Genomic DNA, 23,581 nt, shown 5'->3' with positions numbered 1-23,581 from the left:
TATAGTTTTTACATAAATGATCAAAAACTGTACAAACTGACGATGTACAATTAGGTCCAGAAATATTTGGAAACTGACACCATTTTTGGCACTTTAGCTGTTATCAAAACATATTGAAGATACAATTATATAATGAATATGGGCTTAAAGTGAATATTCTCAGTTTTAATTTGAAGGTATTCACATCCTTAGTGGATGAAGGGTTTAGGAATTATGCTCTTTAATATATAGCTGCCTTTTTTTTCAAGGGACCAAAAGTAATTCAATCAATTAAGCAGATAAAAGGTCTGAAGATGATTCCAGGTGTGGCATTTGCATTTGGAAGCTGATGCTGTGAACTCACAACATGTGGTCAAAGTCGCTCTCAATGGAAGAGAAACAGTCCATAATTAGGCTGAAAAAAGAAATCTATCAGAGAGATAGTAGAAATTTTAGGAATGGGCAAATCAACAGTTTGGTACATTATGCAAAAAAAAAAAAAAAAAAAAAAAAGAGCGCACTGATAAGCGTGGGAAATAAAAAAGGCCTGGACAACCAGGGAAGATAACAGTGGTGGATGATGACAAAATCCTTTTCATGGTGAAGATAAACCCCTTCGCAACATCTAACCAAGTGAAGAACACTCTCCAGTATCTAAGTCTACCATTAAGAGAAGAGTTCATAAGAACAAATACAGAGAGTTCACCACAAGGTGCAAACCTCCTTAAAAATAAAAAGACCGAACTAGACTTTGCAAAAAAACATCTAAGGACGCCAGCCCAGTTCTGGAAAAGCATTTTTTGGACAAATGAAGCCAAGATCAACCTGTACCAGAATGATGGGAAGGAGAAAGTATGGAGAAGGCTTGGAATGGCTCATGATCCAAAGCACACCACATTCTCTGTAACATATGGTGGAAGCAGCGTGATGGCATGGGCATGTATGGCTTCTAATGGCCCTGGGCTACTAGTGTTTATTAATGATGTGACTGAAGACAGAAGCAGCCGGATGAATTCTAAAGTGTACAGGGTGAGACTATCTGCTCAGATTCAAACAAATGCAGTAAGGTTGATTGGACAGTTCACAGCACAGATGGACCATGACCCAAAATATTCTGCAAAAGCAAAGAGGTGGAATATTCTGAAATGGCCAAGTCAATCACCAGATCTCAACCCCATCAAGCTGCATTTCACATGTTTAAGAAAAAACTTAAGACAGAAAGACCCACAAACAAGCAACAACTGAAGTCAGCTACAGTAAAGACCCGGCAGAGCATCACAAAGGAATAAAACCAGTGTTTGGTGACGTCCATGGCTTCCAGACTTCAGACAGTCATGGCCTTCAAAGGATTCTCTACGAAGAATTAAAAATGAGCATTTTATTTCTGGTAAAGTAAATTTATCCAATTGCTTTCTCTGAAATGAGGAAGCTTTGTAGGAAAATAGTTGCAATTCCTAAACGTTTCACAGGATATTTTTATTGAAACCTTTTATTAAATCCTGAAAGTCTCCACTTCAATTGCATCTCAGTTGTTTAATTTTACATCTTAAATAGTGTCATGCGGAGCCTAAAGCACGAACATTTGGTCAGTGTCCAAATAGTTTTGGACCTAACTGCATAAAAAAAAAATTAAATAAGACAAAATGATTTAGCATTATTCTCCTCCACAGATGAGTTTATAAAAAAAGTTAGAATTATTTTATTCCCGTAGGTTAGGAGATGTAGGGTGACGTTCTTGAATGTCTTCCTTTAACACAAGAAGAAAATCATAAACAAACTCTTGTCAAACAGTTTAACACTAGAAGTCCCAGAGAGGGGTCATTTAACATTTCTACCTTTGGAACCCAGAGACGGGTCGAATGACCTGAAGGATTTTAGCTAACATCCTATAATCGCCATCTTTTGTTCTGTAATTAAGGCCATTACTGTCGCACCACAGGAGGTTGCTGTTTTTCATTGAGTTTAGCCATTTAGTTTCTAGTTAGTTCTATTCAGTTTGGACTAAGGGTCATTTGACCCTCTTTCGGGACTTCAGGGGGAGCTCGAAATTTCTGGGACTTCTAGTGTTAACTTTACAAAGCACAAATGTAACTACAGTGGCACACAGTGATTTTTGGCTACTGTCACTTGAAGACCAGCATCACACAAGCTTTGATTCTCTCATGTGAGAGAATCGGAGCGATTATAGTAACTGATCAGAGTTTGATCAGGGCGTCAGCTTCATATGATACCATTCTCTCACAATAGAGGATTGGAGGATACTGTCAGGAGAATATTGAAGAACCTATTTTCTCCATCTTCTCCTTTCTGTTAGTCTGCAGAAATTGGACTGCCCTCAGATGTCATCCAACTGCAGTCTGATGATTTCCATGCACCCAAAAGACTTGAATGGGTGTGCACCATCTGATATGATCTGCAAATTGCAGCATGATACCCTTTATTTCTCAGGTAATCAGACACAGGATGATGTCTGGCCGAGAAAGATGATCTTTGAAGCAAAGAAAAGATAATTTTACCCAACAAATTAGTGATTTTTTCTAGCCATGTGGTGAACTGCTAGCAGCCTGTTTACACTGAAAGATTTTATCAGGAAATGAGCGTTCCCAGAAACACTCATTCCCTATAATCATATCGTAAATGCACCTTTACCCTTTATCTATTTTTTGACAGCCTCATCATTCTGCATAATCAGAAAATGCTACAAGTCTAAAGGCTACTTTACACACTGCGATATCGGTCCCGATATCGCTAGTGTGGGTACCTGCCCTCATCTGTTGCGCGACACGGGCAAATCGCTGCCCGTGCCGCACAACATCGCCCAGACCCATCACACATACTTACCTGCCCGGCGACGTTGCTGTGACCGGCGAACCGCCTCCTTTCTAAGGGGGCGGTCCGTGCGGCGTCACAGCGACGTCACTGAGCGGCCGTCCTATAGCAGCGGAGGGGCGGAGATGAGCGGGACGTAACATCCCGCCCACCTCTTTCCTTCCTCATAGCGGCCGGGAGGCAGGTAAGGAGAGCTTCCTCGTTCCTGCGGCGTCACACATAGCGATGTGTGCTGCCGCAGGCGCAACGAACTACATCGTTACTGCTGCAGTAACGATATTCGAGAATGGACCCCCATGTCACCGATGAGCGATTTTGCACGTTTTTGCAACGATACAAAATCGCTCATCGGTGTCACACACAGCAACATCGCTAATGCGGCCGGATGTGCATCACAAATTCCGTGACCCCAACGACTCCGCATTAGCGATGTCGCAGCGTGTATAGCCCCCTTAACTGGGGACATTGCGACTAGCCCCTTCCTCAGGCTTCATGACACCTGTATTCTGGTTTACCAACTTTCCTGCCTAACCTTTGTCCTGCATCTAAACCTGGCAGAATGCATAGGCCATTGATAACAATCTCAATGCACCACTCCTGCTGTATTGTATAGTAATATTTGCAGACTAAGAATATGGCAGGCTGCCATGGTACATTTTATCTAAGACTTTTCCCTGTTGTCTCAGGTTGGGAAGGAGTCACTGTCGTGTATGTTCTTCCAGTATACTTGAAGCTTTTACCAGGATCTTGAGATTCAACAGATCTACTAAAATGCTGCCATTTGTAAGGACAGTAAAGTTTAGGGACAGATCAGATGACACATAATTTATGAGTCCAATATATCCATGAGGGGAATGTTTCACCTCAGCTTACCTCCTCCAACTCTTACGGTGGTGAATAATGGTTGGCTGCGGTTTTTCTCTATCAATCACTGGGATAAAGATCGGAGAAGTTCTTCTCATCTATACACAAACCTCATAAACCATTCTGATTATTACGATTATCCAAACAATGCAATAGATTTTGTGCCATTTTGGCTATTAGAAAAGCAAACCTGTTTTCATACCTTAGTGTCCTTACAAAGGACCGTATATTACAGATAGGATACATTTCATTTAAAGTTTTAAACTTGTTGGATACAGAGTATACTTACAGGTCAAATACAAGAAAGAAGAATGTGTGGGACTCATAACTGTCTTTTAGCTGGACTGCAACAAAGAAAAAGAGAATGATATGTGTTAATAAATATATAGTATTTCTAATTGACTTCTTTCTGTGAATAATATATATATACCGTTTTTTTCGCTTTATAAGACGTACTTTTGGGGGAGAGTAGGGGGTGCATCTTATAATCCGAATATACGGATTACTACAGGGCCCAGGGGAGGTGGGGGCAGCTCTGGAGCGGTGCTGGAGGCTGGTGGAGGCCGGTGAAGGCTGCTGGAGGCAGCGGGAGATCTCCTGCTCCCGCTCATATAATATGCACTGCCGCTGTCTATCACCGTGGTGCTGAAACCGCACCGCAGTGATGGGCTGGGGCAGTGGCGGATATTATATCTGTCTGCGCCCCCCTTTGATGGAACATGCCCCCCTGTGTTAGATATGGCCTCCATGCTGCTGCCCATAGTAAAATAAAAAACTCTTTACTTACCTTCTCCAGCGCTGATCTCCCCGGTTTCTCTGCTGCCGCTGTGATTAGGCACGGAGAGATGATATCACTCTGCTGCGCCGATCACATGACCGACACTGAGAAACAGGAAGTGCAGGAGCTCAGCAGCACGGAGGGAGACACCAGAATTGCAATGCTGGAAAAGGTAAGGAAAGAGTGTTTTATTTTACTATGGGCAGCAGCATGGGGGCCATATCAAACACAGGGGAGGTGTGCCATTCATAGGGGGGCCATATCAAACACAGGGGAGGTGTGCCATCCATAGGGGGCTATATCAAACACAGGGGGAGGTGTGCCATCCATAGTGGGCCATATCAAACACAAGGGGAGGTGTGCCATCCATAGGGGGCCATACCAAACACAGAGGGAGGTGTGCCATCCATAGGGGGCCATATCAAACACAGGGGGAGGTGTGCCATCCATAGGGGGCCATATCAAACACAGGGGGAGGTGTGCTATCCATAGGGGGCCATATCAAACACAGGGGGAAGTGTGCCATACATAGGGGGCCATATCAAACACAGGGGGAGGTGTGCCATCCATAGGGGGCCATACCAAACACAGAGGGAGGTGTGCCATCCATAGGGGGCCATATCAAACACAGGGGGAGGTGTGCCATCCATAGGGGGCCATATCAAACACAGGGGGAGGTGTGCTATCCATAGGGGGCCATATCAAACACAGGGGAGGTGTGCCATCCATAGGGGGCTATATCAAACACAGGGGGAGGTGTGCCATCCATAGTGGGCCATATCAAACACAGGGGGAGGTGTGCCATCCATAGGGGGCCATACCAAACACAGAGGGAGGTGTGCCATCCATAGGGGGCCGTATCAAACACAGGGGGAGGTGTGCCATCCATAGGGAGCGATATCAAACACAGGGGGAGGTGTGCTATCCATAGGGGGCCATATCAAACACAGGGGGAGGTGTGCCATACATAGGGGGCCATATCAAACACAGGGGGAGGTGTGCCATCCATAGGGGGCCATACCAAACACAGAGGGAGGTGTGCCATCCATAGGGGGCCATATCAAACACAGGGGGAGGTGTGCCATCCATAGGGGGCCATATCAAACACAGGGGGAGGTGTGCTATCCATAGGGGGCCATATCAAACACAGGGGGAGGTGTGCCATACATAGGGGGCCATATCAAACACAGGGTGAGGTGTGCCATCCATAGGGGGCCATATCAAACACAGGGGGAGGTGTGCCATTCATAGGGGGCCATGGGCAGCACAGGGGGACATGTGCCATCCATAGGGCGCCATGGGCAGCACAGTGGGACGTGTACCATCCATAGGACACCTGTGCCAGCTGTAGGAGATGTGTGCCATCTATAGGAGACCTGTGCCAGCTGTAGGGGATGTGTGCCAGCAATAGGGGACGTGTGCCATAAATAGGGGACGTGTTCCATCAATAGGAGACATGTGCCAGCAATAGGGGGCCATATCAAACACAGGGGGAAGTGTGCCATACATAGGGGGCCATATCAAACACAGGGGGAGGTGTGCCATCCATAGGGGGCTATATCAAACACAGGGGGAGGTGTGCCATCCATAGTGGGCCATATCAAACACAGGGGGAGGTGTGCCATCCATAGGGGGCCATACCAAACACAGAGGGAGGTGTGCCATCCATAGGGGGCCGTATCAAACACAGGGGGAGGTGTGCCATCCATAGGGAGCGATATCAAACACAGGGGGAGGTGTGCTATCCATAGGGGGCCATATCAAACACAGGGGGAGGTGTGCCATACATAGGGGGCCATATCAAACACAGGGGGAGGTGTGCCATCCATAGGGGGCCATACCAAACACAGAGGGAGGTGTGCCATCCATAGGGGGCCATATCAAACACAGGGGGAGGTGTGCCATCCATAGGGGGCCATATCAAACACAGGGGGAGGTGTGCTATCCATAGGGGGCCATATCAAACACAGGGGGAGGTGTGCCATACATAGGGGGCCATATCAAACACAGGGTGAGGTGTGCCATCCATAGGGGGCCATATCAAACACAGGGGGAGGTGTGCCATTCATAGGGGGCCATGGGCAGCACAGGGGGACATGTGCCATCCATAGGGCGCCATGGGCAGCACAGTGGGACGTGTACCATCCATAGGACACCTGTGCCAGCTGTAGGAGATGTGTGCCATCTATAGGAGACCTGTGCCAGCTGTAGGGGATGTGTGCCAGCAATAGGGGACGTGTGCCATAAATAGGGGACGTGTTCCATCAATAGGAGACATGTGCCAGCAATAGGGGGCCATATCAAACACAGGGGGAAGTGTGCCATACATAGGGGGCCATATCAAACACAGGGGGAGGTGTGCCATCCATAGGGGGCCATACCAAACACAGAGGGAGGTGTGCCATCCATAGGGGGCCATATCAAACACAGGGGGAGGTGTGCCATCCATAGGGGGCCATATCAAACACAGGGGGAGGTGTGCTATCCATAGGGGGCCATATCAAACACAGGGGAGGTGTGCCATCCATAGGGGGCTATATCAAACACAGGGGGAGGTGTGCCATCCATAGTGGGCCATATCAAACACAGGGGGAGGTGTGCCATCCATAGGGGGCCATACCAAACACAGAGGGAGGTGTGCCATCCATAGGGGGCCGTATCAAACACAGGGGGAGGTGTGCCATCCATAGGGAGCGATATCAAACACAGGGGGAGGTGTGCTATCCATAGGGGGCCATATCAAACACAGGGGGAGGTGTGCCATACATAGGGGGCCATATCAAACACAGGGGGAGGTGTGCCATCCATAGGGGGCCATACCAAACACAGAGGGAGGTGTGCCATCCATAGGGGGCCATATCAAACACAGGGGGAGGTGTGCCATCCATAGGGGGCCATATCAAACACAGGGGGAGGTGTGCTATCCATAGGGGGCCATATCAAACACAGGGGGAGGTGTGCCATACATAGGGGGCCATATCAAACACAGGGTGAGGTGTGCCATCCATAGGGGGCCATATCAAACACAGGGGGAGGTGTGCCATTCATAGGGGGCCATGGGCAGCACAGGGGGACATGTGCCATCCATAGGGCGCCATGGGCAGCACAGTGGGACGTGTACCATCCATAGGACACCTGTGCCAGCTGTAGGAGATGTGTGCCATCTATAGGAGACCTGTGCCAGCTGTAGGGGATGTGTGCCAGCAATAGGGGACGTGTGCCATAAATAGGGGACGTGTTCCATCAATAGGAGACATGTGCCAGCAATAGGGGACGTATGCCATCAATGGGGACATGTGGCATCACTGCGGGACGTGTGCCAGCACAAGGGGGCTATATACAATATAAGGGGGCCATATCCAGATTAAGGGGGCTAATTTTAGGATGGGAGGCTATGAGCAACATATACTGTATATGATTTGTTAGACAGACAATGGCATTATAAGATGGACCCCATTTAACATTAAAAAAAAAATTCTCTTTTCCTTCACCAAATTTGGGGGTGCGTTTTATAATCAGGTGCGTCTTATAAAGCGAAATATACGGTACATATATTTTTAATTTTGTTTTAATCTACAGTCTAAAATTATCTGCTGAATAGTTCCATAATAAATCTTAGAGAGTAAGAAATTAAATGAGAGCCCTATTATGCTGTAGTAGACCTAGGTAGAGAAGAATATAAACACTATACACAAAGATAAGGCTTTGTATGTACCTTCCCTGTAACTTCTCTATCTCTTAGAGCTGGAAGGCTGAATTCATCACTTCCTGGAAACTGTACTAGCCTATAATATTTCTCAACTAAAGAAGCCCTCCCATGAAGATATTTTTTCTTTTACTAAATCTGTGTATATGTGTATACAGTAAAGTGTTAGTGTGTTGATATACTCACCTAACCCCGGCTTCTCTGAGATCCAGTACCATTCTGCTCTTATCAGTGATGTCGCCAGCCTTTAGACTTTCTGGATCACACTGCACGCTGTGGGACCAAGAAATGACTTTGCCAATGTAAGTCAATAGACGATTGAGAGCACTTCTGTGTTCTCTACGAGAAAACCATTAGCTGAGATGTCGGGTGGCAGCTTATCAACGGAAGAACAATGCAGCCAGACATGCCCAATGGACATTTCCCCCGATGATCAGTCACCTGGTGCTCCTTACACAATAGATTGTCAGCTGAACCTGTCGAAATCGGCAGATATCGATGACATTAGTCTAATGTGTATGGGATCCTTAAGAATTGGCAAACTCAGCCTGACTATTTTGACAGTGTCCCATTAATTTGTATATACCGGCTTTCTTTAGTTTGGCATTATTTGCCACATATTAGACTAGTTTCACATTTATACAGTGTTATAGACGCTGTGCACTGCCTGATGTCTGCCTAAACATGATGAGCTCTGTTGAAACAGAGACCAAACTGAATGCAAAGTGAATCCTTTTGCCCCATTATACAGAATGGCTCCAATCCTGCGTTTTATGAATTTAGAAGCAATACCATCACAATTGCTCAGCACAGAGCACAGAATACATGTGAGTCTAGGACTTATCTTTACATGTTCTGGAATAACTAAAGCTGGAACTTCGCCAATTGCAGTTCTCTCTCGTTCCAATAAAGCATTAGCGTTAAATAAAACATAAATCAATGTCTTTAAAATTGACTGTAAATTTACTCAATGTCACACTAGCAACTAAATTGGATTTCCATCTCTAGACTTATGACTTTTATTTACTTCTGCAATTTTCACAAAACTACATGTAGTCAAATTCCTAGAGCAAGTACTGCTTGCATATACAGTAGGAAGGAAAGCTTACACAGCACAATCTCCGCAGGGAAGATATTTTCTGTAATTTTTACCTTTTTTTTTGCATATGTGATTTGTTAATATATTATTGCAATATTACATTCAATAAATATGGTCATGGTTTTTTTTTACTACTGTACTTATTATTGAAGTTTTTAACTTACAACTATGGAATTAAGTAACAATGAGTCTGTGGCACCCCTGAGGCTCTGGTCACCACAGGGTACTGCACCTCAATTAAGGTGCGGTATCTATCTGAGGTAAGGAGGGGGTTAATCACCGGTGTTCCACATTCCCACACTACATACAGCTTAGGAGACTTTACACAGGGTGGGATGGCTCAGCGTAGGCAGGGGGGTGACCATCACGATCATGGGACTTCCCCGGTCACTGAAGCCAGCCACCTAAGGAGTGGGTTCCACTTGGGGGTAGAAATATGCGAAACACACTCACATAAAAAATAGATCCATCAGGACCATAGTTCTGGCAAGACATCTCTGGAAAATTTGGACTTTACTGGGCCATGAGGCTTGGAGAGGGAGCTCAGCCAGGGTACCTAACTGCTGAAGGGGACACGCTAGAAATAGGACACTCTCTCCTTCTTTCTCAAAACACTGGTGGTGACCCCTTACCGTATCTGGGATTGACCTGAGCTCATCACGGTAGTGATCAGTGTGACCGAGCTGGCAGCTGAAGTTGTGACTAAACTACACCCTGAACCCGCAGAGACTGTGTTGGCTCATCCTTACCGGCGCCGGCGCCGAGCGCGTAGGTGCCAACGGCCAGTAAAACCCTCATCATCCACCCGGGGCCCGCTCCGCCTGTGGGGTGCGATATCATCCCGGCTGCCTTAACATCTTCCCCGGAGAGGAATCCTGCAGCAGCGGCTACTGCTGGCCGCATACCGCAGGTGGAGTCACGACAAACTTTTCCCAATTCCCCGCTTCCCCCACCATTTACTGTACGTCTTGGGGCAACGGAACCGGGCAAGGCCATCTCGTGACAACACCTGACTCGACCCGAAACGGCCTGGCGACGAGTAGGTTAACCTTCTGCCCCGTGGAGCGCTACAAGTCACATAGCGTTATATGATAACGGTCAAAAAAACATTCATCACTTTTAAGATGTAAACTGTCAGAAATTGCCTACAGAGGATCCGGATCCGGGGGGGTCGCGGCTCGAGGGGTACAGATCCGGGCTCGGTGAACACTCAAAAATGGAAAAAGGGATTATTTACAGGGGAAGAGTTTGTGATGACACCTGCGGGTTGCGGTAATGGGAGTACCACCGCTGCTGGAGGTAGTACCGAGGCAGATGGTGCGAAGCAGCAAGGTGTCAGTCCCTCCGCAGGTAGGGAAGGCCCCGGACTCTGGGGTTTGGTGGATTTGGAAGAACAGGGTGCAGGGATCAGGGTACTCACTGTGGGTAGTTGTGGTGTTGGATGAATTTTAGAAAGTAGACAAACACACTGTAGGTGAGACCCCCTTCACACGTCCATGAAAATCACGCACGTCTTTCACGGACGTGTCAAAGGTGCGCATTGTCCGTCGTGCACCGTTTTTATGGCACATGTGTTCTCCGTGTATTATCCGTGATAACACACGGAGAAAGGGGAACTTTCTGCTCACCTGTCCCTGGTGTTGCTGTCCGTGGTGCTAATCTTCGGTCTCCGGTCCTGTCGACTCCCCGCTGCTGCTGCTTCCGCCCACAGTGGAGTGAATATTCAATAAGCATAATGAGCGGGGGTCGGAAGCAAGTAACAGCAACGGCAGAGACAGCAGTGCTTTAGAAGGGGAGTATAGAATTTTTTTTTTTACAAACACGTGTGTTTTCTCTGGTGCGAGTCACAGGGATCACATCCGTGCGGTCCTTGTGCGGCCCGTGTGACACCTGTGATGCCGTAGAAAAACGGACACGTCTACGTATGGAGCACACGGACACACGTATGCTCCACACGTACACACGGTCCATAGCAAAACACGCATGTGTACGCAGACCCATTGATTTTAATGAGTCTACGTGTGCCCGGGTCTCTGGCACGTGAGGAAATGGACTAAACACATACCGGAGACACGGACGTATGAAGTCTCTGAGTGCCGCGCTGCTTCGGGGAGCCTGTCCAAGTACCCGGTCCCACCAGTGTCACTTTGTGATCCGGAGCGTGCCTCCGTGCACAGTTTTGTGTCTGTGTGGGTCCCTATAGCTTGAAGCTGTAAGGTCCAGTTCTTCAGTTTTTAAGTGAAGTCTTGCTTCTAAGGGCTGGCACTTGGGACTTCAGTGGGTCACTTTGTTTGTTTGTTGTCCCCCGTGTTGTGCTGATGCCCTCAGTCTCTGAGTTCTGGGACGGTCCCTGAAGGCCCCCTTCCTCTGCAGGTTAATTGCCAGGACGTTGAATCGGCTCCTGACCTAGGGTCCTGTACCCCGTCTTGCTCGGTACCGGTCAGCTCTGTGGGTCCCTCTCTGGTGAATGCAGTCCCTCCTAGACCGGGTCTGTCGCACCCCAGACCGACATCCCTGAACCCGGTCACAGACTCATCAGGTCCCGGACCACTGTCTGCGACCCAACTTTGGTCTTTCTAGCTCCCCGGGAGCTAACACTTCAGCTCCTCGAGTCTGGCGGGGGCACGCAGACCACGGCAGGGAAGGCTACCCGAGGCGCTTGGATCACGGCTGTGGCTCGAGTGGCAGCCAGATCCGGGGATCGTGCAGCAGCCCGCCGCCCACAACTGTATAGTAAGGGGGTATTTACAGGGGAGAGAGTTTGTCAGTGACGCCACCCATGAGTTGCGGTGATTTGTTGGTAACACCGCTGCTGCCTTTGTATGGGACGCCCGGGGCTGATGGAGCGGGGCAGCAGGATGGTATCCCCTCCAGGTGTAGGTGGTGTGCAGTGATAGGGCGCCGTCTGCAGGCTGGATTGGATGACAGCGGTGTACTCACTGTTTAGAAATAAGTCACACAAAGTCCAAGTAGTAAACCAAGTGCGGGATACTGGTAGCCTCCGGAGGGGTGTGCTCGGGTCCCGCACAGCCACACACAGCAAACACACCGGGAGCGGACTTTTCTCGTTTCATGCGGACTAGTCAAGACACAAGACAAAACACTGAAGTGCAGGAGGAAGGGCCCCTGTCCTGTCAACCGGTGTGCGGGACCCGAGTACGCCCCTCCGGAGGCTACCGGTATCCGGCACTTGGTTTACTACTTGGACTTTGTGTGACTTATTTATAAACAGTGAGTACACCGGTGTCATCCGGTCCAGCCTGCAGACGGCGCCCCAGCACTGCACACCACCTACACCTCGGCCCCGGGACTACACCTCCCCTACCCGTGGAGGGGATACCATCCTGCTGCCCCGCTCCATCAGCAACGGGAAAAGTCCGCTCCCGGTGTGTTTGCTGTGGGAGCTGTGGCCCGCGAAATCTGACCCTTTGGATATTTGCAGGCACTTGCAGACGCCCTATCCCCCGTGTTGGGCTTCCGTCTCGCTCTATCTGGGCTTACTGGTGGGACAAGACGTGGAATCTTGTCCCTTGCTGGCTAATTGACAAGGGGCTTGAAGCTGTCCTTGCCCTAGGGTCCAGGCACCCCGACTGTGCACGGCCTCCGGACCGGATTCCCGCTGTCGGCATCGGCGGGCTACAACCCTGCCCCGGTCCACTTAAGGTATTCCGTGACCGGATCTCTGTCGCCTGTGGCCCTGCTCTGCCGTCTGCCACCTAGTCAGCTCAGGTAGTCCGGGAGCTACAACCCCCAACTACCACTTCACTCCTCTCACTTCCTCTGTCCAGGCTCAACTGCTGTGTTCCCTCCCCTGACACCTCAGGACCCCTAGGTGGGTGTCACCATCTGCCTGGCCCCGACCACTGGTGTGTCCCTATTGTCCTGGGGGGGGTGACTAGGCTTTGCGGCTGGTGTTTGTACCTGTGTGTGGGGTTGTGTTGGTAGAACAAGGCGGAGAGATTCCTGCATCTTGAAGATGGATGCAGTCTCCTGTGACAACATGGTTTTGCCAGGCCAGCACACTCTCACTTTGAGAGCTGTCTCTCGTCTGTCTTCATCCCTCCCACCAGTCTGCCTGACACCCTAGGTGGGTAGCCCTGTTCCAGCTAGACCAACACACTGGGTTGTCTGACAGGTCATGTCCCTGTAGCACCCGGATGTATTCAGGGGCGCTACATTAGCTATTTAATTAAACAAATAAAACTGCTGAATATCTGTGACAAAATCATGTAAATTTTAACGATTTCTAGCAGAAACAGTTTCCATTATATCACCACCTCCTGATCGTCTATCTCCGTGTAGCAAGGTGTGGGGCAGTAGTCATGGGCGAGGTCTGTGTCTTTTTCACCACTGCACGCTACATGAAATATGGGGACCTGGCTGGGTGTGGGTACTGTTGCCACAAGGAACTGTTTGCCCTTGCAGTCCGCATTCTGCCATTAACCTTGCCTTGCCAATACCAGATGTTAACGCATTCACTTTTGGAGACCACCACTACTTAAAATACAGTCTTTTATGGAACACTAATTGGAAGGCAACTACAGTATATCACAAAAGTTACATTTCTGTAAATCTAATATATAAAGCTGAATGTGTGTATGTGTGTATGTGTGTATGTATGTATGTATGTCCGGGATTGGCATCTGCACCGTCGCAGCTACAGCCACAAAATTTTGCACACTCACACTTCTGGACCCCGAGAGCGTCATAGGCTATGTTTTGAGGGGAAATTTTAACCCCGCGCTTTACAGTTATTCGCCAAAAAACCTGCCTCCATTAAAGCGAATGGAGCTGGGAGCCACAGTGCAGCCAGAACGTCAGAAGAATGCGCAGCCACGCCCTTATATGGAATGTTGGCGCATCACAATGCAGCCAGGGAAAGAGGGAGACACAGACAGGGTAAGAAACAGACATAGAAAGAGTAATAGACAGACACAAAGAGACAGACACAGACAAAGAGACAGACTGACAAGGAAAGAGACAGACACAGATAAAGAGACAGTAAAGTATAGAAACACGGTCTGATAGAGCGCTAAGGAGGCCACAGTATTAGATTAATTTTTTTAGAATTTATTGTTTTCTATCAGCCACTGATAGAAAACAATAAATTCTAAAAAAATTAATCTAATACTGTGGCCTCCTTAGCGCTCTATCAGACCGTGTTTCTATACTTTACTGCTGATCTTCCCCTCTGTGGGTTCACGGCAAGAGCTGCTTGATACGGAGGTCAGATTACCAGAGACGCCCAGTGATCTGTCATGTGACCAGCTCTTCAGGAATTTGCTTCCCTGGATGGACATCGTGGGCTAACAGGTTAGAAGAGCTCTGACACCACACTCCCGTCTTATACAGTGGTTGTGCAAGGGCTGCACAACCATATCAGGTGAGCAGATTCCTTTTCTCCTCCTCACCGCTATCTCCCAGAACCTTCACATGCGCTCCCTTGTTTAATTTTTATACAGACAAAGAGACAGACACAGGGAAACAGACAGGGAAAGAAAGGGAAAGAGACAGACAGAGTAAGAGACAGACAAAGACAGGTAAAGAGACAGACAAAGACACAGGAAAAGAGACAGAGGGAAAAAGACAGACAGGGAAAGAAAGGGAAAGAGAGACAGGGAAAGAGACAGACAGGGAAAGAGACAGACAGGGAAAGTGACAGAGATAGATAGACAGACAGGGAAAGAAATTAAGACAGACGGAGAAAGGACAGAGACAGTCAGAGACACACAGGGAAAGAGACAGACAGACAAAGAGATAGAGAGACAGAGAGATATATTCAGAGTGGGAGACAGACAGAGAATGGGAGAGAAACAGAGAGACAGTTACTATCCCGGGCGTTAATACATTCTATTTATAGATTCTATCCCGGGAATGTTAATACATTCTATTTTGTTAACAACAGTTAATAACCCGGGCGAAGCCGGGTAGTACAGCTAGTATTTTAATATATCTTTTCATGGGACAACACTGAAGATCTGACACTTTGAAATAACATAAAGTAGTCACTGTACAGCTTGTACAACAGTGTAAATTTGGTGTGCCCTTTATATAATTCAACACACAACCAGTAATGCCTAAACCGCTGGAAACAAAAGTGAGTACACCCCTAAGTGAAAATGGACAAATTGTGCCCAATCAGCCATTCGCCTTCATGTGACGCATTAGTGTTACAAGGTCTAGGGTATGAATGGGGAGCAGGTGTATTAAATGTGGTGATATCACTCACACTCGATTATACTGGCTACTGAAAATTCAACATGACACCTCATGGAAAGAATTATCTGAGGATCGGAAAAAAAAATGTTGCTCTATATCAGGAGTGGGGAACCTTTTTTCTGCCGGAGGCCATTTGGAAATTTCTACCACACTTCGGGGGCTGCACAAAATTATCAACTTGAAAATTACCCTAATATATTTGGTCAAACAACTAACTCACTGTGACGGCTGGAGCTTCTATTTTTTGGTGCAGCTGTGATGTTAAGTGATATTAATCTTGTTGCTTCTCACAACTGCTTTTCCAGGTTTCAGTTGGTTGTGACTGCTGTATATACAGTACATCACAGGAGGGGATGGGGGCATATACATCTTAGGGGAGGGTTGGGAGGAATATAGATCACTGGGGAGGCTGGGGGGCATAGACATGACTAGGGAGAATGAGGGCATAGACATCAAAGGAGATGCTGAAGGCAAATACATCATTGGGGAGGGCTGGGAGGAATATACATCATTAGCAAAGTTGCGGGGCATAGACATGGCTGTTTTCATAGACATCACTGGTGGGTACATACATCACTGGTGGTATATACATCATTGATGGGGAGCACAAACATAGCTGGGGGGGCATAAACATTGCATGGGAGGGCTGGGAGGCATATACATCACTAGGGAAGCAGCGGGGCAAAGACATCACTGAGGGTATAAACATCACTGGTCGGCACAGACATCACTGGGGGTATATACATCACTGGGGTGCACAGACATAGCTGGGGGGCACAAACATTGCTGAGGGCATAGACATAGTTTGGGGAACACAGACAGACCTGAAGGAGGCTGACAGACAGACCTGGAGGAGGCTGGAGGCAGACAGACAGACCTGGAGGAGGCTGGAGGCAGACAGACAGACCTGGAGGAGGCTGGAGGCAGACATACAGACAGACCTGGAGGAGGCTGGAGGCAGACAGACCTGGAGGAGACTGGAGCCAGACATGCCTGGGGGAGGCTGGAGGCAGACAGACAGACCTGGGGGAGGCTGGAGGCAGGCAGACAGACCTTGGAGAGGCTGGAGGCTGACAGACCTGGGGGAGGCTGGAGGCAGACTGACAGACCTGGGGGAGGCTGGAGGCAGACAGACAGACCTGGGGGAGGCTGGAGGCAGACAGACAGACCTGGGGGAGGCTGGAGGCAGACAAACAGGAAGACCTGGAGGAGGCTGGAGGCAGACACGCCTGGGGGAGGCTGGAGGCAGACAGACAGACCTGGAGGAGGCTGGAGGCAGACAGACAGACCTGGAGGAGGCTGGAGGCAGACATACAGACAGACCTGGAGGAGGCTGGAGGCAGACAGACCTGGAGGAGACTGGAGCCAGACATGCCTGGGGAAGGCTGGAGGCAGACAGACAGACCTGGGGGAGGCTGGAGGCAGGCAGACAGACCTTGGAGAGGCTGGAGGCTGACAGACAGACCTGGGGGAGGCTGGAGGCAGACTGACAGACCTGGGGGAGGCTGGAGGCAGACAGACAGACCTGGGGGAGGCTGGAGGCAGACAGACAGACCTGGGGGAGGCTGGAGGCAGACAAACAGGAAGACCTGGAGGAGGCTGGAGGCAGACACGCCTGGGGGAGGCTGGAGGCAGACAGATAGACCTGGGGGAGGCTGGAGGCAGGCAGATAGACCTTGGAGAGGCTGAAGGCAGACAGACAGACCTGGGGGAGGCTGGAGGCAGACTGACAGACCTGGGGGAGGCTGGAGGCAGACAGACAGACCTGGGGGAGGCTGGAGGCAGACATCAGACCTGGAGGAGGCTGGAGCCAGACACGCATGGGGGAGGCTGGAGGCAGACAGACAGACCTGGGGGAGGTTGGAGGCAGGCAGACAGACAGACAGACCTGGGGGAGGCTGGACGCAGACTGACAGACCTGGGGGATGCTGGAGGCAGACAGACAGACCTGGGGGAGGCTGGAGGCAGACAGACAGACCTGGAGGAGGCTGGAGCCAGACACGCCTGGGGAAGGCTGGAGGCAGACAGACAGACCTGGGGGAGGCTGGAGGCAGGCAGACAGACCTTGGAGAGGCTGGAGGCAGACAGACAGACCTGGGGGAGGCTGGAGGGAGACTGACAGACCTGGGTGAGGGTGGAGGCAGACAGACAGACCTGGGGGAGGCTGGAGGCAGACAGACAGACCTGGGGGAGGCTGCGGGCATAGAGAGCACTGCTGAAGCTGGGCACAGAGAGCACTGCTGAAACCGGGCACAAAGTGTGCTGCTGCCGCCGGGGACAGAGAGCGCTGCTGCTGCCACCAGGGACCGCTGCGGGCACAGTAGGACCTGGGAGATGATGGGGCAATCGCTCTTCTTCTGCTGGACTGGAGCATACCTCGCACCTACCCCGCGCCTACCTTGCCTACAAAGTACATCCTCACGCTAGCCAGTGCCAGCATGGGGACATAGTCCTTTTGTATAGGAATTGCAGCGTTCAGCATTGAACGCATTGTGCGGGGTTTTAAAAGGCCAGCAACCAGCAAGATGCGGCTGCTGCCCCATCACTGCGGTCCCTGGGAATCTACCATTGCGGGCTGCATACGGCCTGCGGGCCGGAAGTTCCCCACCCCTGCTCTATGTAAAGATGGTCTAGGTTATAAGAAAATTGCCAACATCCTTAAACTGAGCTGCAGCACGATGGAGAAGACCATACAGCAGTTTAACAAGACAGATTCCCCTCAGAACAAGCCTCGCCATGGTTGACCAAAGAAGTTGGTGGCACGTGCTCAGCGTCTTTTCAAAATAGATGTGTGAGTGTGTGACACCCAGAGGGCAGCGGGTTAACCTTAATCGTCGCCGGGCCGGTGGTGTCGGTTCTGGGGATGTCACGGGTGGCCCTGCCCGGCTTCGTGCCCCGAGGTGTCCACAACAAAAGGGGGGTTAAGAGGTGGATGTTTGTTTGTCACTGTCCTCCAGGGCGGATGGTTGTAGCAGCTGAGATGGTGTCTCTCCCCACAGGTGGAGTGGGCCCCGGGGAGGATGATGAGGGGAGTAGTAGTATTGGCGGTGGCCATTGGCGCCGAGGCGCAGGGCACGGTAATAAGAGTCAGAGTGTCGGCAGCTGCGATTAAAGGTGTCTTTATTCACAGTTCTTTAAGTGACACGGTTGCTGCCGCAGTAGCACTGGTCACCACTGTGACTCTGACGACCTCGGATAAGTTGGAAGAAGCCACTGGTGTTTGGAAAAGGTTCTTTGTAAGAGTTGCCCCTCCAGCAGTGAGGAACCCGGGCTGAGTGTTCCACTCCAAGCTTAGGCCCCGTGAAAGAAAAAGATGAAGAGAAGATGGGGGTGTCGTGTCACCAGAACTGATGTCCCGGGTAGACTGGCTGAAGATTGTGTGAGTTGCTCCTACTTCTACCCCAAGTGGAACTTGCCCCCCAGGTGGTTGTCCTAGTGATAGGGAAATTCCCATGCTTTGTGATGGCCAAGCCCCTGCCTACCCTAGTCCAGCTCCCCGGTGAGAAGGCTCCTAAGCTGTATGTAAAGTGTGAATGTGGAACACCGGTGATTAGCCCCCTCCTTACCCGAGGCAAATACCGCACCTTAACTGAGGTGCAATACTCTGTAGTGACTGGGGCCGCAGGGGCGCCACAAGGGCAGCCAGCATTGCTGCAGAGGTTAGAGAGGTGGGGGGGGGGGCAGCCTGTCAGTGCTCAGACCATATGCCGCACACTGCACCAAATTGGTATGCATAGCTGTCGTTCCAGGAGGAAGCCTCTTCTAAAGATAATGCACAAGAAAGTCCGCAAACAGTTTGCTGAAGACAAGTAGACAAAGGAAATGGATTACTGGAACCATCTCCTGTGGTCTGATGAGACACAGATAAACTACTTTGGTTCATATGGTGTCAAGCGTGTGTGGTGGTAACCAGGTGAGGAGTACATAGACAAGTGTGTCTTGGCTACAGTCAAGCATGGTGGTGGGAGTGTCATGGTTTGTGGCTGCATGAGTGCTTACAGCTGTTGGAAGCACAGTTTATTGAGGGAACTATGAATGCCAACATGTACTGTGACATACAGAAGCAGAGATTGATTCCCTACCTTCGGAAACTAGGTCACAGGCAATATTTCAACATAATAACCCCAAACACACCTCCAAGATGACCACTGTCTTGCTAAAGAAACTGAGGGTAAAGGTGCTGGACTGGCCAAGCATGTCTCCAGACCTAAATTCTATTGAGCCTCTATGTGGCATCCTCAAATGGAAAGTAGAGGAACGCAAGGTCTCTAACATCCACCAGCTCTGTGATGCCGTCATGGAGGAGTGGAAAAGGAATCCAATTTTAAGCTGTGACACTCTAAAACTCCATGCCCAAGAGCAATGCTTGAAAATAATGGCAATCACACAAAATATTGAAACTTTGGGCACAATTTGGCCATTTTCACTTAGGGGTGTACTCACTTTTATTGCCAGCGGTTTTGACATTAATGGTTGTGTCTTGAGTTGAATAGAGGGCACACCAAATAAAGATTTGAAAAATAAAGATTTACTATAATCCAAACTAACACAAACCGGTAAAAGTAGCTGCAAGTACCAACATCATCAATAATACCACCTAACAGCCCATGTTTCACCAAAGAAAAGCAGTTCCAGTTATCGCATTAGTTCAAATGTTTGACCAAAGATAGCAGGCAAATTAAAAAAATAAAGTTCCCACCCTGCCCTAACACAACACACATTTGACCATATTATATAAAAGAGAATTTAAAAAACACGTGAACTCCAAAGTCACATCTAGCTGTTGTAAATGTAACATGTTTCCCGTTGATTGTCAATCCTATTGTGGGGCAGGTTATTGCCCTGATGTTACATACTGTATATTCAATTACATATCACAAAATACAAAGTGTTTCTAGATTATCAACATAAATACAAGATACAAAGTATTTCTAGATTATCAACATAAAAGTTATTACTTACTGACATTCGGGTGACCCGAGACCTTCTGCAATATGTCAATCTCTTTTATGGTAGCTTCTCGAAGCTCCTTAATTTCCTCCGGTGTCAAATGGTCACCAGTGATATCAATTATCTTGACAGCAAAGTCCTCCCTGCTGGACTTGTAAATACATCGACGTACCACACTACTAACTCCTCTACGAGAAGTGGAGAAAATGTCAAGAAGAAATAGAAAAATACAGATTATTAAAATAATAATTCTATTAGTGCACAGTCCAGAAATAAAAGCTCATTAATTCACTATCCACTTAGAACATTTTGTAGCCTAAAAGGATGGTCAGGATCAGTAGGTGCCTTATCTAATAGCCATAGTCGCGTGCAAAAAGCCTCTCTTGCTTTGAGGACCTGACATGTCTGTACATTGTATGGACAATCCATTGATTTCAATGAAACCCATGTAATTCTTAATTTCTCATGGTGGTAATGAATTTTTACTAATTTTTAGTTACGGTAATCACTGGATATACCAGGAAAAATACATTATGTAATTAGCTTATTATTTGGGGATGCATCTAAATATAAACTGTATATTTGGGCTACATTCTTTTTTGAGTAGTTTTAGATACTTGAAACTTATGTCAGCTTTTTCTTTTTTCAGAATACAACTGGATTTTATGCCATGAGGAGGTTTTAGAGAAACTTCTTGAATTTTTTTAAAGATTATTTTTATGCTCTATTTTTTTTAAGCATTAACATATACAGTATGTTATAAATTTAACTCAATTTCACATGTTTAAACTGTTTAATCACTGATATAAAACATTGGAATTCTCAGTGTTAAAAAGTATTATTACCTGTAAATGTACAATAAACATAATTAGGTCCAGAAATATTTGGACAGTGACTGAATTTTTGTGATTTGGGCTCTGCATGACACTATTTTTTATTTAGAATGAAACATCTGAGATGCAATTCAAGTGTAGACTTTCACATTAAATTAAAGGGGTTGAACAAATATATCCTTTGAAACGTGTAGGAATTGCCACCATTTTTCTACAAAGCCTCCTCATTTCAGGGGCTCAAAAGTAAGTGGACAAATTCAATTTTCCATAAATTAAATGTTTATCTTTAATATTTTGTAGAGAATTATTTGAAGGCAATGACTGCCTGAAATCTGGAAGCCATTGATGTCACAAAACGCTGGGTTTCCTCCTTTGTGATGCTTTGCCAGGCCACTGCAGATTACTTTAGTTGTTGCTTGTTTGTGGGTCTTGTTTTGTCTTAAACATATGAAATGCAGCTCGATGGGATTGAGATCTGATGATTGAATATTCCACTTCTTTGCCTTAAAAATCCTCCTTGGCTGCTTTCGCAGTATGTTTTGGGTCATTGTCCATCTGTACTGTGAAGCACCGTTTAATCAACCTTGATGCATTTGGTTGAATCTGAACAGAAAGAATAGCATTGTACACTTCAGTATTCATCCGGCTGCTTCTGTCTTCAGTCACATCATCAATAAACACTAGTGACCCAGTGCCATTGGAAGCTATGCATGCCCATGACATCACACTGCCTCCTCCATGTGTTACAGAGAGCCGCTCCAAGCCTTCTCCATACTTTCTTCTTCTGATCATTCTGGTACAGTTTGACCATAATTTCATTTGGCCAAAGTATACTTTTCCAGAACTGAGGTGGCTGCTTTAGATGTTTCAAGCAAAGTCTAATCTGGCTTTTCTTTTTTTAAGGCTGATTAATGGTTTGAACCTTGTGGTGAGCCCTCTGTATTTTCTCATGAAGTCTTATCTTTATGGTAGACTTAGATACTAAAATACCTACTTCCTGTAGAATGATCTTCTCTTGGGTGGATGTTATGAAGGGATTTTCCCTCACCATGGAAAGGATTCTGCAATCTTCCATGGACGTCCAGGAGTTTTGGAGTTCCCAAGCTCACCAGTGAACTCTTTTTTTAGCAGAATATACCAAACTTTTGATTTGACCTCTCTGATAGATTTCTCTTTTTTTCAGCCCTATGATAATCTGTTTCGCTTCCATTGAGAGCTCCTTTGACCGCACATTGTGGGTTCACAGCAACAGCTTCCAAATGCAAATTCAACACATGGAATCAGCTCCAGACCTTTTATCTGCTTAATTGATGATGTATTAATGAGGAAATAGCCCATGCAACCCAATAAAGAGCTTTTAAAATAATTGTCTGACTTTGGTCCCCTAAAAAAGAGGCAGCTACATATTAAACAGCTGTAATTCCTAAACCCTTACTCCAATTAGGATGAGAATATGCTCAAATTAACTGAGAGTCTGCACTTTAAGCCCATATTCATTATATATTTGTATTTTGAATATATTTTCTTAAACAGATAAAATGCCAAAATGTGTGCCACTATACAAATATTTCTGGACCTAACTGTATTCTTATGTATTACCATATTTTTCAGATTATTTAGGGGGTGTTTTATAATCCAGTGTGTTTTATAAAACAAAAATTATGGTATATACAGTCCCTAACAAAAGTTCTGTCACTTATCAATGTTATGTAAATAAAAGCTTATAACCTGACTTTAAATTCATCCATTGGTTTCATAAATTACTCTTTTGAAAGCTGAAACCCTCCCAAATTTGGTTTAGGTTATGAAAATAAAGTTGCTGCAAAGCTGAAATATTGATCATTTAATTAACACAGAAAGGTCAGATTTTAGCAAGACAAAAGTTTTGTCGTCCACAGAAAGTAATGTGAAATTCAAACAAATAATTAACTTCTAATACAAAGATACGTTGCATAACATTGGTGAATGAAGCTGTGGTGCTATTAGAACCATATTTAATATTTCGTGTGACTTCCATGAGCTTGAGGGACTGCATCCATGCGGTTCAACAATGATTCATACAATTTATGGATGAAGTCATCAGGAATGGCAAAGAATGTAGTCTTACATGCCTCCCAGAGTTCATCTAGATTCTTTGGTTTTGTCTTCCAAGCTTCCTCTTTCATCTTACCCCAAACATGCTTAATGATGTTCATGTCTGGTGACTGTGCTGGCCAGTCCTTGAGCACCTTGATATTCTTTGCCAGGAGGAACTTTGTTGTAGAGATGGATGGATGAGATGGAGCACCATCCTGCTTCAGAATTTGACCTTTTTTATGATTAGG

At 47.4% G+C, this 23,581-nt stretch overlaps 1 protein-coding gene across 2 annotated transcripts in view; it reads right to left on the bottom strand.

Moving 5' to 3' along the window:
• Positions 1-23,581, bottom strand: part of PHKG1 (phosphorylase kinase catalytic subunit gamma 1) — a 74,785-nt gene that overhangs the window by 31,421 nt on the left and 19,783 nt on the right. For both annotated transcript variants that reach the window (XM_075336323.1, XM_075336324.1), the window contains exons 3-4: positions 20,437-20,612; positions 3,962-4,016 (exon numbers count right to left, since the gene is read on the bottom strand). In XM_075336323.1, the coding sequence (XP_075192438.1) occupies positions 3,962-4,016; positions 20,437-20,612 (231 nt within the window). The remainder of the gene's footprint in view (positions 1-3,961; positions 4,017-20,436; positions 20,613-23,581) is intronic.

This window comes from Anomaloglossus baeobatrachus, chromosome 2 (assembly GCF_048569485.1).
Source record: "Anomaloglossus baeobatrachus isolate aAnoBae1 chromosome 2, aAnoBae1.hap1, whole genome shotgun sequence".
Taxonomy (NCBI): Eukaryota; Metazoa; Chordata; class Amphibia; order Anura; family Aromobatidae; genus Anomaloglossus; species Anomaloglossus baeobatrachus.
The sequence above is the reverse complement of the archived record's forward strand: the minus strand, read 5'-3'. Positions and strand labels throughout refer to the sequence as shown.